The sequence below is a fragment of the Ixodes scapularis genome, unplaced genomic scaffold, assembly GCF_016920785.2.
Source record: "Ixodes scapularis isolate PalLabHiFi unplaced genomic scaffold, ASM1692078v2 PGA_scaffold10__122_contigs__length_95168666, whole genome shotgun sequence".
Taxonomy (NCBI): domain Eukaryota; kingdom Metazoa; phylum Arthropoda; class Arachnida; order Ixodida; family Ixodidae; genus Ixodes; species Ixodes scapularis.
In genome coordinates this window covers 37,840,059-37,852,682 of record NW_024609836.1, presented here as the reverse complement: position 1 = coordinate 37,852,682, position 12,624 = coordinate 37,840,059, and the positions used below count along the sequence as shown (strand labels likewise).

The window sequence follows — 12,624 nt, the reverse complement described above, 5'->3', positions numbered from 1 at the left end:
CGAAATTGAACAACGACGTCATGAATCTCTCCTCCCGGTGTAGGCTGACCGGGCCTTCACGTGATCACCGTAACGCGGATGCGCTAGTCTGTGCTGCCCTGCGCGCTTATCGGTCTGTTTCTCCGCTCCCCTTCTGCTCTTTCGTCTTCTCCCCTTCCCCCCTCTCCCCCGGGCCATCACCGTCCACGCCATGCGAAGCGACCTGCCCGCGTCGCGTGTCCTGTCCCTCGCTCCCTCCCGAACGTCACAAGACCACGTGGTTCGACGTGACGTGGCCATGACTCTGACGACCCGAGACCAATGTTGCCTGACGCAACCGAAGTTTTGATATCAGCTGATGTTTAAATTGGGATGACAGAAATAATATTCCACATTTCGCGAATCTGAAGACGTAGGGTTGTTTAGTAGCTTTGTGAATTTGAATGACATGTAAGCCTAAATGACTGTCGAAATGGGAGCGAGCACGGTATACAATTTCTTAAACTTCATAAGTAAACCGATCAACCGAATGTTTACGTCACAATAAAGGATTGAGAACTTCATCCACATGTAGGTGTGATATTATGAGCAAACAAATCGCCTGATGTTGACGTACCATTATTCCTAGACTCAGATAAAATACATGTTAAACGTTCGTTGTCTATCTGCTCCGCAAGTTTCCTTACCTAATAAAAAGAAACTGTTTTCAATATATTATGAATACAAAAAACCATACTTCATCGAATACAGATAGCCTCCTTGCGCTGACTATTCTTGATGCCTTCCGATCCTAAATGTGTGATATAAATATATGCGCTTCTTACTGAGAATGTTCCGCCACTATTAATAAACAAACCTCAGTTGTCATAGACATGTGAACCTTCGTGATGTATTAGTCGTCGAGTAGACTTATCAGACTAGTTTCCGAAGTAAGGCAAGAAAGCGCAGTGAAATGCAACGAAAAACACAAATACAATGCATTCGCCAAGGTGCGGAGGGGAGAGCGGAGCAGCAAGTTGAAGCAACCAAATGGACTTCAGGACAAGCGAACCCGCCTCAATCAACACTTGAAAAAGTAGGAATATTGCAGTTACTTTAAAAGCGAATATAACATTATTTGAAACTACTAGTAGAAAATTAGAATATTCGCAAAGCCCTACTCTTCGCACATAGTACTTACGCATCAAAAAAAAAAAAAGAAAAACTTAATTTCAGTGGCATTGTCAACAACGCCACGTGCCAGACACTTTCAGTTTTCTTTTCGGGAACAGCTCCCTTTCGGCGCAGGTATGGTGCAAATTGTGCACAAATACAGCCTTTGGAGCAGCATGCAGCAGGTTATTCGTTCTGGCGCAGTTTGGTGCAGCAGTTACACTGCATCCTATCCATCAAGCTACTCTGCAGCTGCGTGGTAAAGGGTAATACAGAAGCTTCAACTGCCCACCCCATCTTACCCCCTGTATGAAATCTTCACAGCTGTCACATTTACAAAAACACAAGCCCTCCCTTCTCTAACAACAAATAGTACAGCCCAAACTGGAAACCAGTACAGTGGCGTTTGTCATGACCCGAAACACCTGCTGTCCTGATGAACATTGACGAGATGAGCGGTAAGATTCCTTTTATCGATGCTCCAACATTTCAAAGAAAACTACGGTGACATTTTCTCAAGACCACTGACCCTCTGCTCTGTCCAAACTTATTTGCAAAATACTGTTTTCTTTTTGGCATTGGTACATTGAAATTAGGAGTTTATTGGAAAACTCCAAATTGCCCAAAATCGTATCAGCAGGTGTTTTTCCAAGTTTTTCTCTAGTTATAGTGCACCAAGCTAAATGTGTTTGGAGCACACTAAGAAGAAAATCAATCAGAAGCTAAACGTTAAAATTTGTGTATAGATATCTCGTCAGAAAATCTAAAACACGGCTCAGCGGAACTAAAGGCTTGTTGCCAAGCAAACTCTTGGGATGAAACTGACTATCTCTGAGAAGTTCAGGAAAGCATAATTGATGTATATTAGATTATGAGACCTACAATGCCGGAGATGTGTGAAATAGTCAACAGTCTTCCACAATGGTTGCACGATGAAACCGTCATGACTGGGCAGAGCAAAGAAAGAAGAGGAGTGACGATAAAAACGAGATTGCGGGTGAGTGAGAGGCGATTCAGGGCCGGCGACGAGTCCCGACGCTCGGCTGCTTCTCTTCATTTCGGCGAAACTCGGACCGGCTGTGTCTCATTGATAAGCTCCTCGTCTCCGCAAGACTGGAACTGCCACGCCTGGTCACGGAAGGGCAAGAAATCGCAGGGCATCAACTGGGTCACTAAAGGCCTACCCAAAGACGATTCGTCCGCCACATCCCATCACTACCAACAGGGGACTACGCAGAGTGACCATTTCGCAGTTTACTATGTCTATTTTCGCGTTTGAACATTATGCCTTTTCTCTTCCAGGACCGTGGCTGTGGCCACTTTGGCAGTCATCGCAAGCACAACGTCGGCGGCATTCTCGTGACTGATTATCAATACAGGACGACAATGCCCTCCTTTGGGAGGCACACATCACAAATAGTTTGGAAGAACCAGCAAAGTGGGCAATGATTGCCAGTCACATGCTGTATGTGACGAGCAAACGTTTTTCGACGAAGGTACGGTTACGGCCGATCACCCGCTCCCACTGCATTCTCATTTTTAAGCGAATTTAAAACGTTTCTCTGAACAAAAACCCTAGTTCTCCTCTCCAATTTCAGCATTTCGTGCGAAATACAAATTGTTACTGTATCTTGGCAGCGTTGCAAACGCAAGATGCTTGGGTCTTTGCATCGTGGCAGAGGAACGCTATTCTAAAAGGCCACGACTATTTCGACGTCCACCATTTAAATATTTCTACAATTATTTTGATGTCTGTGACATCACTTCTGTAAAATGTCAAAAAATTGGTCTTATTTATTCGACCGACCCCGACCCCCCCAAATACAGTTTATAAAGTGTGGAAAGAAGAAATGACCGCGACGGGTCATTTCTTGTTTCCACACTTTATAAACTGCATTTGTGTTTAGAAGCTTTTAGTGGCTCCGACCAGTAGTAAGCCCAGAACCTAAGACGTCACATATTGCACGCTTCCGGCACCACGGGCCGCCCTTGTAGGTGGAGGAGGTTTCCGAATTGTCCAGTTAAAATATGACGCACTGTTATTTAGTTACTCTCCTCGTGCCCACTGGCTTGCCCGAACCCCGAGGGATGTGAAAACCGCAAAAAAGGTAGACGCTTAAATATGCTCGCAGGGCCCCTTTAAATTTTATTTTTTGACATGTGCTGCCCATTCAAACTGTCTAAAAAAATGTTTTTCTTTTCTTTTTAGTGGTTTTTTCAAAAAGGTCCTAAAAACTGCAGTCGATTGCACAACATTTGTTTTCGAAAAATGTGCGCTGAACCATGACACCGCCTGCAAGCAAGGTAATATATTTTGACCACCGCTTTCTACCACTTAGCAGTATGGACTCCGAAGTTCCAAAGCTGTTAAAAGTTCCAAGCGCAAAACATCAAAATAATTTTCAAAAATATTTTGAAAAGGGACATGGAAGTGGCATCACAGAATTCAAAATAATATTACAAATTATTTGAATTGTGAAGCATGCGCTAAAATTGAGTTTCTTATTCTAAAACTCCCTTGTTAATTTAAAGGACACATGCAAAGAAAAAACTTTTTTTTTTGAACAGGCTAGATGGAAAAAGAATATTAAAAAACAAATTTACAATGAAGAAGAAAAAATTTAGAACTATATTTACGGTGCAAAACGAATTCGTAGCTGGCGCTCGCGGGAGCCGCTGCTGGTCACATGATAGGCCTGTGCGTGGCCGCGTTGCCTCGCCGCCGCCACGAAGTCACACCGCCACCGCACGCTGAGCGTTGTACGACGCCGCTTCAACGCGTTTCTCCACACAGCTGTCGCCGCACAAGTTTGTCTGCTTCGGGGGCGCACAGGTCTATCACGTCTGCTTGCGCTTTTTAAGGAGTTTCCTTTGGGCTCTAAAAGTTACTTATCCATCTTAGTTTTTTGTTATACTTCAAACAAAGATGAATAAGTTACTTTAGAAACCATAGGAAGCTTCCGAAAGAGCGCAAGCACCACGTGACAAATATGTACCAGTCACGTGATAAATAAAGGCCACTTTTTCGCGGCACCAGCGGGCGCCAACTACAAATTCGTATCGCGCCATAAATATACCTCTAAAATTTTTTTGTTTTTTCGTTGCAAGATTGTTTTGTGACTTCTTTTTCCCAACCAGGATGTTTTGAAAACTATGTTTTTTTCCCTTTGCATGTGCCCTTTAAAAGAAACAATGCGGGGGGGGGGGGGGGGGGGGGGGGGGAGAGAATCCCCCCCATTACCCCCATCACCACCGTTGCCTCCTTATCTCTTGAACAGTTCCGATGTCTCTGCCACTGAATAGAATGGGTAGCACAGGATGGCCATCTTGCTAGTAGTGCAAGGGTCTAGCCCTGTAGCAGAACGCAACCGCCAAATCCAGAGAACACGAGATGGTTCGCGCGGCTGATGAATCGACTACGGTAGGGCGACGTCGATGAGACGGCGATCCAAAATGGCAACGATTCAAGGGGCGAGCGGAGCCAGCGGATCTGAGCCTGGCCGCCTATACTTCGTTTCAGCTTCGGTCCAGACGCAGCCGCGCGAGCATCTGGCCCAGAACAGTGCTTGCACTGTACGAGCGTGCGTGCTTGGCAGGGATGCTGAAAGACCAGAGCTCGCGCTTGTAGCTTAGCCGAGCCGGCCGGGCAGACGAGGGCGAAAGAGAGAGGGAGGCAGCGCGCAGGAGAGGAGTCAATTTGTGTTCTTCCAACACGCTTTCTCGGTGTGACAGGATGTTCCCCGAGTGTCGGAGAACAAGTTGGGAAACATGGTTTTCGGACTACAGCAACATGTTTCCGGACTGTTGCTGTTTCCACAATGTGACAGGGTCCCCGAAAACATGTTTTCCTCGTGTTCAAGGACAAAGTTCTCCGACTGTTTCCGCAGTGTGACAGGGTGCTTCTTTGTGCCATCGATTCAGATGATTCTGACGATCAGCTGCCGCTGCGCAAGAAGCCGCGTTCAAAATTGCCCTTCACGCTTGACGTTATTATTGAAGTATTCTCGTGCGACTATCTGTACAGAAAAATATAGATGTTGCCGTGTTGCTGGAAAAAAAATTTGCTCAGCCACCGAAATGGGCAACACGTGTCGTCCGACACAAGTTGTCGAGGTTTCCGTTGACAAAAGCTGTCACACCGAGACAACATTGTCGCTGTCGTCCATGTTGTGTTGCTGTTTCCTCAATGTGACAGGGTTGTCGGACAACAGAGCCGACAGCCGACATGTTTCCCGACTGTTGAGAAACATGTTTTGTTCATGTTTCCGCCGTGTTTCCTCAATGTGACAGGGCCTTTACAGTATACTGTACAGCGTTTCTGTCGGGAGCTCGCACTGACACTTGGAGCACGCCTCGAACTTGTAGCGCGCCCGAATCCGCATCAGGACTTCGCTAACGTTTTCCTGATGCTCGTCAAAGCGCCGCGAACAGAACAAAGCTTATTGACAAGTAACAAAGTAACAAGTAACCCTTTCCTCATTCCCCTATTCTCTTGGTAACACGCCTGTTAGCGTTGCTTCTTCTTACAAATATCTGGGAGTTCACCTGACTTCTAACCTCTCATGGATCATAAATCATAAAAAAAAAAATGGATCATAAATAAAAATAGTGGACGAGAGGCGTCGACGGCGGATGTAACTTTATCCTCCGCTGCTTGTTAACTTCGTTAAACATGCGTTCATTTAGGATCGACACACATGAACCGGTATCAACAAGAAGACGAAGAGGGGTCCCATTTACCGTGATCTCGGCCATGAAGGCGTCACGACGCATGCTGCCGCCTTCTCGTCGCTCGGCCGTCCCGACGACCACAGGTTCCTCCGTCAGCCTAACGCTTGGCAGCTCCTCAGGAGACAGCGACTGGCCGACCACGTTAACCCGGCCGGGCCGGTCCCCTCTGAACTGTCTGTCGGCGAAGGTCCGCCGAGTACCACGGCCTTGAACCGGGAACGATGCCTGTCGCCGATCGTAGGTGAAGGCAGCCGCCGGCGGGCGACGACTCTGACACGCCACTGCAAAGTGTCCCCACTTTCCACATAAGAAGCATGTCGCTTGAGACGCCGGGCAAACCGCCCGATCATGACGGCGGCGTCCACAGAAGTAGCAGGCGTCGTCTGCTCCGATCCCACCCGTCCGAGGCGGAGCGGGCTCACGCCCACGCTGAGGCTGGAACACCCTCGCCGGAAAACGGGGCACGTGACCGGAGGCCACCGGAGCCCAAGGCATCCTGGGTCCAAGCTGCGACGGGGGGTAGCCAGGTTGAGGCCAGGGAGGGTAGCCGCTGTAGCCATCTTGCCCATGCTCGATGAAAGAAGACGACGCTTGGCCGCCATCTTGTGTTGCTGCCGTTTGACGTTTCTCGATCTGGACACGCTGGACTTCTGCCGCGACCGGGACTTGCGACTCTCGCCGCCGAAAACTTGCGGCCGTCTTCGCTCTCTGCTCGTACTGGCGAGCGATCTGGATAGCCCGCGACAGCGTTGGCAGCTCGCTGCCCTCGCACTCCTGCAGAACGCGATCCTGAACGCGTCTGGACTCCAGGCCTTCCAAGAAAACCTCGCAAAGTCTTTCATCGAGGGCGTTCCCCAGAGCACAAAACGAAGCCTGATGGCGCAACACGGCAAGAAACTCAGTTACTGACTGGCCAGGACGTTGGAACAAACCGCGCAGCTTCTGGCGTTCAAGCGCGATACTACCCGAAAACTCAAAATGCTTCTCGACTGCCTCCAGAAAAACCTGGAACTCGTCAGTCCCCTCCACCGCAACCGTCTCGTACAGCTGAAATGCATCCACGATGCGCTGGCCCTCAGTGCCCAACAGCGAAAACAGGATGGCTTTTTTTCGGAACGGTTCTACGAGATGCAACGCCGACGCGTCAAGAAAAGTCAGAAAAGCACGCTTCCATGCCGGCCAAGCTACTATCGGCGGACCGGGCACTGCCAAAAAGACAGCCGGCGGCGGGAACGCCGTTGGGCCGCTCGAAGACGAAGATGACGAAGTCATCTCACGATGAAAATGGAACGTACTGAAAACCTAGGCCTAATGCCTCCCCCCCGAAACTCATCAAACGCGGCCTTTCCGCAAAATATGACTACCGTTCACCCGGAACAAAAAGGAACACATTTCATGAATACAGTTACGCGCCGGTTTCCTCAACCACTGACCCGCGACGCGGAGTGAAGCCCCCTCCCGAATCCCGGGTTACAAAAGAGGAAATGCTACATATTAAAACAAATATCCCATCCTCGTCGCCAAAATGTTATATTCTGCGCCGACGCGGCGGTGCTCTAAAGCCTGGCTACATTGGACGCAAGCGCCGGTGACTCACGTTCGACGTAGCCGGGAAACTACATGCCCCGAGCGGACCTGGACGGTCGCCGGAGCGAGAAGAAAGGACAACCAACGGATTCAGGAGCGGGGCGAACACTGGCCGATGAGGCCGCAGATCACGCGCGGCTCATGCCGTCGCGTGCTGTCCTTTTTATTCTTTTACATGGATGCACGAGATGGCTACTGTAAAAAGGAGATGTCAAGTAGCGCCATCTCGTGCAAATCAAAATACTACACCCACGTTAACAACGTAATTGCTAATGCTTCTCGAACCCTCGGATACATTAAGCGTAACCTCAAGGCAGCACATCCTCAACTCCGTAAACTAGCCTACGAAACTTACGTTCGCCCAAAACTTGATTATGCTTCACCAATCTGGAACCCCCATCAAGTCTACTTAACCAAACGTATTGAAGCCGTCCAAAATCGAGCGGCACGTTTTATAACATCGAGTTATTCGTATAACATAAGTGTTTCTACTCTAAAAGATCAGTGTTCTCTCCCTCTACTCGAAAACCGCCGAAAAATTGCTCTTCTGTGCCTCATCCATAAGCTCTACTATCACGATAATAATATACCTTTTCGTGAGCCTCCTAACAGATCTTCCCATCGAACCACTAATAGCAGAAGTTTCAAGCACCTAACCGGTAAAACTAATGCGTTTATTAACTCCGCTGTCCCGCGAGGCATCCGCGATTGGAACGACCTTCCCAACACCATAGTCGACATTAGTGACACCGGCCTGTTCTGTGAGGCGATTTCTACATTGTTTTCATAGTTGGCTACCATATTTTTATATTTTTATATTTTATTATATATTTCTTATTTTGTTTATTCTTTTAATTTTTTTTTTTTTTTTTTTTTTGTCGAGTGCGTACATAGACGAGATGTTGGTGATTTTGACCTCATTTGTTTCTGTGTGGATTTTCCCTGCTATTTTTATAGCGTGTACAAATGTATAATTGATGTGTTTTTTTTTTTTTTTTCGCTTCGTGCGGTGTTCTGTATTTTTGATTTTATATTCCTTGCCCCCCCTTATGTAATGCCCATTGGGCCTTTAAGGGTTGAATAAATGAAATGAAATGAAATGAAAAGGGTGTCACCTGAATGGTCGTCAGAGGAACTTCCAGCTCCTGCAGCCTCTGCGCGACGAGGCATGAACTTGAACGCTGTTGTCGCAAGCCTGTTGCAGTGGCATGACAAACACATCAGGAGCGGCTTGCTGTCGTTTCTACGACATTTAAACGGCACACATTACTCTTCTAAAACTAAAACTCGGGGAAAGTGTCAACCTGTTAAAACGGAGGCTCGGGCGAATTGGTTGTTCATGACTGACAAGAAAACATCGCACCCTCAAAACAAGCACTCTAAAGATTTCATGCACACAAAAGAAAGAGCCACTTACACAGCGCTGTGTAAGTGGCTCTTTCTTTTGTGTGCATGAAATCTTTAGAGTGCTTGTTTTGAGGGTGCGATGTTTTCTTGTCAGTAAAGTGCCAACCACTGTGGCGAAAACGTGCTTCGAACTTGCACAAAGGCGCCAATGTTGCCAATGTCACGTTGGTCACGTGACCATAGCGAGTGACTGAATGGATGTAGTTGCTGACGTCTGTACTATTTGTAACGGGCGGTAGCTACCGCTACCCATGGCAACGTCCCTAACGTCCCTAATAACGGTCAAATCAGCAGAAACCAGTCACTGAAAATACGTTTCCAATTTTCATTTATTTTAAAAAAAATATTGAAAGCTCGACACGTTTCACCCTAAATGACTGTGCCCCACATTCAGTCTTTTTTTTTTGAGCAGCTGCCGCACGCACCGATCAGTGCAGGCATTGTCAGTACACACACCGGCGACTAGAGAAAACTTCGGCGCGCACTTTATTGGATGAAATTTGGTGACGTCACGACCAATAGGAGCACGGAAACAGACGCGGTCTCCTCGGTCTCCTCAACGCCCGGAGAAACATCGGAAACCTCGTGCCTGACGTACCGTCGTCGAACGAAAGGTGGGTGGTTTGAGTTTTCCTGTGATGTGATCTCTATGTGTGTTCGTTCCAGGCGTCCGAGCTGTTTCTTAGTTTCAGATCTATTTGGCGCCGCTGCCTACATTGTTTGAGCCTGCGTTCACGATTAAAACAACCATCGCAGAAAGCTGAAAGCCCGCCGAAGAACGGCTGACTTGCGAGCTAAACCTAATTCAACAAAACCATTTGATCCGACAGAATAATGTGCTTGATCTTACATTTCATGCCAACAAAGAACTGCGCTGTCTGTCTTCGTCCCTACATGTTTTATTCTTTCGTGTTTTTCAAATCTTTACCAACCCGCGTCCAATCGAATGCCCCGATCACAACAAATAGTTGGTCGTGCTCCGATGGCCCTTATCATCCGCCGGTAAGGCAGTTACGTCAAGTAACGTCATATTCTCAAACTGTGAAATACTATTACCACCTCTAGTTTCACATTCTGGTGCACCGTGCACTTGCAGCTTCCTGCACCCCTGCGAGGTTTCCTGCGATCGTACCCTGTATATGATGGATTTCTCGCCGCACGCGAGTGCTCTCGAAGGCGTGCTATACACTCTGTAACATACGTTGTGTGCAGAAAAGGCACAGGCCCGAGCACAAAAGCGCCCTTTTTGCACGAGCAGCCGTGCAAAAAGAACATTCTGCGGAGCTACGCCCTCGCACCCGTGCCTCTGCTGCACACAACTTATTAATAACCGAGCCGTTCTCGTTTTTGTTTTGCATATTACTGTGAAAGAAGTGTCATTGTTGTTTTCTTCTCAAACAAAACTCACACGCTAGACAAAAGCAAACAGATAGGAGTCTGCACATTCACACCCTTTTCTCCCTTGTGCGACAGGTTATAGCCGGTCGCGATTCAACACCGTTTCTTTTGAAGCTGATGAGCACCACAAGGCGTGAAAGAGGTGACTTGCAGCTTTGCCAAGGCAGCGGCAAGACACTACAAGCCTTCGCATTAACTGGCTAGCCAGTGCCGCTCTGTTCTGAACAGCACTGCGTGCCATGCAGAGGGTTTGTGCAAGCTCGCTGGGTGGCGACGCTAGCCACGGTAAGTTCATCCTATGCAGCTTTCTTTTAGGGATATATGTGGCTTGCAGGCCATGTCGTGCATGTGCCATTCGAGGGACAGCAGTGCCAGTGGCAAGGCTGTGCTGATGGTAATCACCACTGCACTGTGCTTTCATTCAATAACTGCTGAAAAGGAACCAAGTACTTCCGAGAGATTCTCGGTTGTGCTTTGATGAACTCCAGCTCGCTTATGAACAGGTGGATGGCACAGCTGGCCTTTCCTAGTGGACTTGATGTCTGTGTTAACAATGCAACGAGACTTCTTTTTAGTCTGCATCGCACATAACTGCCATGATAGCCAGTGTGGACGTAGCTGGGGTAGCCCCCAATATGGCTTCTCTAGCTCGACACAAGTCATGTTCCTACCACTGTCGTGTATGATGCCAATCCAAGATTGAAATATACTTGTGCTTTTCATTGCCGTGACGTCACGCAGGCACATAGCCAGGATTTTGTTTTGGGGGCGGGGGGCGGCAGCGGCGGGCCGGGCCGGGCCGGGCTCCATGAACCCCCTCTAGTTACATGTTTGTGTCACAGGATGGGACAGGCTCACGGTTCGAGCGGCTGTGTAGAAATGAACTATGCCGAGCATTTGTTTCGTGCTGCTGGGTGGGATTTGGGGCAACCTTCCAAAGCATTCTTTTGACACCATGAAACTGTTTGTGATCAGTTGTGAACAAAGTCTACAGCCCTAAGAGTGAACCTTTGCCTTCCCATGACGTCTCAATTTCAATGTTGCCAGTAGAGCTTTTCACTTCGAAAAACACAATGATGACCAAAATTGTAAATTCTGTGACTGCGAAAAAAAGCTATTTCGGCCAGATATTTCGGTTACTATTTCAGCGATGTTTGTTGATGTGTTTAGCAAGTTTTTAGGCAAATCGGGGACAATGAAGAAAATGCCGGAGTACCCCTTTAAAACATAAAGTGCACGTAGTACACAATGGAGAAGTTGCTCGCCAATCATTCTCTAAGAAGTGCGAGTTGAGTCCTTTGGAGGCAGTTTACTGCCGCAGCGTGCACTTTAATCTGCCCGAGAAGAGAAAACGAGATAAATGACGAGTAGGATATCTTTGTTCCAAGGCTTCTTGAGACAGGAAAGGCTAGGGAACCAGTATTGTTGCTTCTTACTACCCGGTACGAGACTCAAACCCGACATGCAAGGAAGTCGAAAGGCCTCTTCATGTGCCCTCTTTCTGCTTCCTTGTGCCTTGAGTTTTAGCTGTGTCTACAATTCACGCTTGCCTGCATGCCTACTCTTTTGGTCTCTTTTTTGTTCACTGTGTTACTGAAGTTTCCTGTCGTTGCTGTCCCAGAAATGCTTTGTGGATGCACAGAAGTACAAGGTGCTCGACGCCTGCGGCTCATTGGTATTGCTTTTCCCCGTACCACGGCATGAAGGAGGTGGCCTCTCTCCCTTTCAAGCAGCTGCGATATACTACTAGCACTGGGTTACAACTGCAGCTAGCCCATGGGTACCGTTCTGCATCCTGCACTGCGTGTAGTTCCGAGAGCCATGTGAAAAGGCAGGTGTGACCTTTTTAGGCACTGTCACTTTGTTTTGTGCATTTTCTGCCGCTTTTTCGGGGCAATTTCTTTTTAAGATTCAAATATTAGAAAACGGACTCAAGTGAGAGAGGGGGTTTTCTGAGAAGACTGGCTTCTTTGCTAAACCATTGGGACTGGTATTATATCTATAGAGTTCATGTACACCTTACGTTATGTACTTTTTCTTTAGTTTTATTTTACTTGGTACTTGTACTTCGATGTTACACGACAGCCACTAAAAATGAAGAAAAAACAAAAAAAAATGTTGACCTGTCGGTTTTTTGTTTTGTTTTTTTGCAATATGTTGGAAGAGTCAAAGATGTGGTCGGTCATTCATGTTATTTTTCCTACACGCACGTCCAGCCTATGTTTACATAAAGCCCCAATTGCCCCTTAGCAACGGAAATAATCTGTGCGACAGACTAGGCGGCAGCATTGTGGACGGAAACTGGCCTGATTATATCCGCCATGTTTAGAAACTACATTTGATGTCAGGTTATGAATTCAGTGGCAAATT

General features: G+C 47.5%; 1 protein-coding gene across 8 annotated transcripts in view; it reads right to left on the bottom strand.

The window, feature by feature from the left end:
- LOC8033856 overlaps nucleotides 1–8,854 on the bottom strand; it is a 289,711-nt gene extending 280,857 nt beyond the window's left edge. For 6 of the 8 annotated variants that reach the window (XR_006077102.1, XR_006077095.1, XR_006077082.1 and 3 more), the window contains exon 1: nucleotides 5,872–7,451. Coding sequence is in view for 1 of the 8 variants with exons in the window: in XM_042287882.1 (XP_042143816.1) it covers nucleotides 5,872–7,134 (1,263 nt within the window). In the remaining 7 variants the exon portion in view is untranslated. Of the gene's footprint in view, nucleotides 1–1,699; nucleotides 2,260–5,871; nucleotides 7,452–8,564 lie in introns of those variants that run through there. The other 2 variants (XR_003917562.4, XR_003917561.3) reach the window with 2 other exon arrangements.
- Between the last annotated feature and the right edge of the window lie 3,770 nt (nucleotides 8,855–12,624).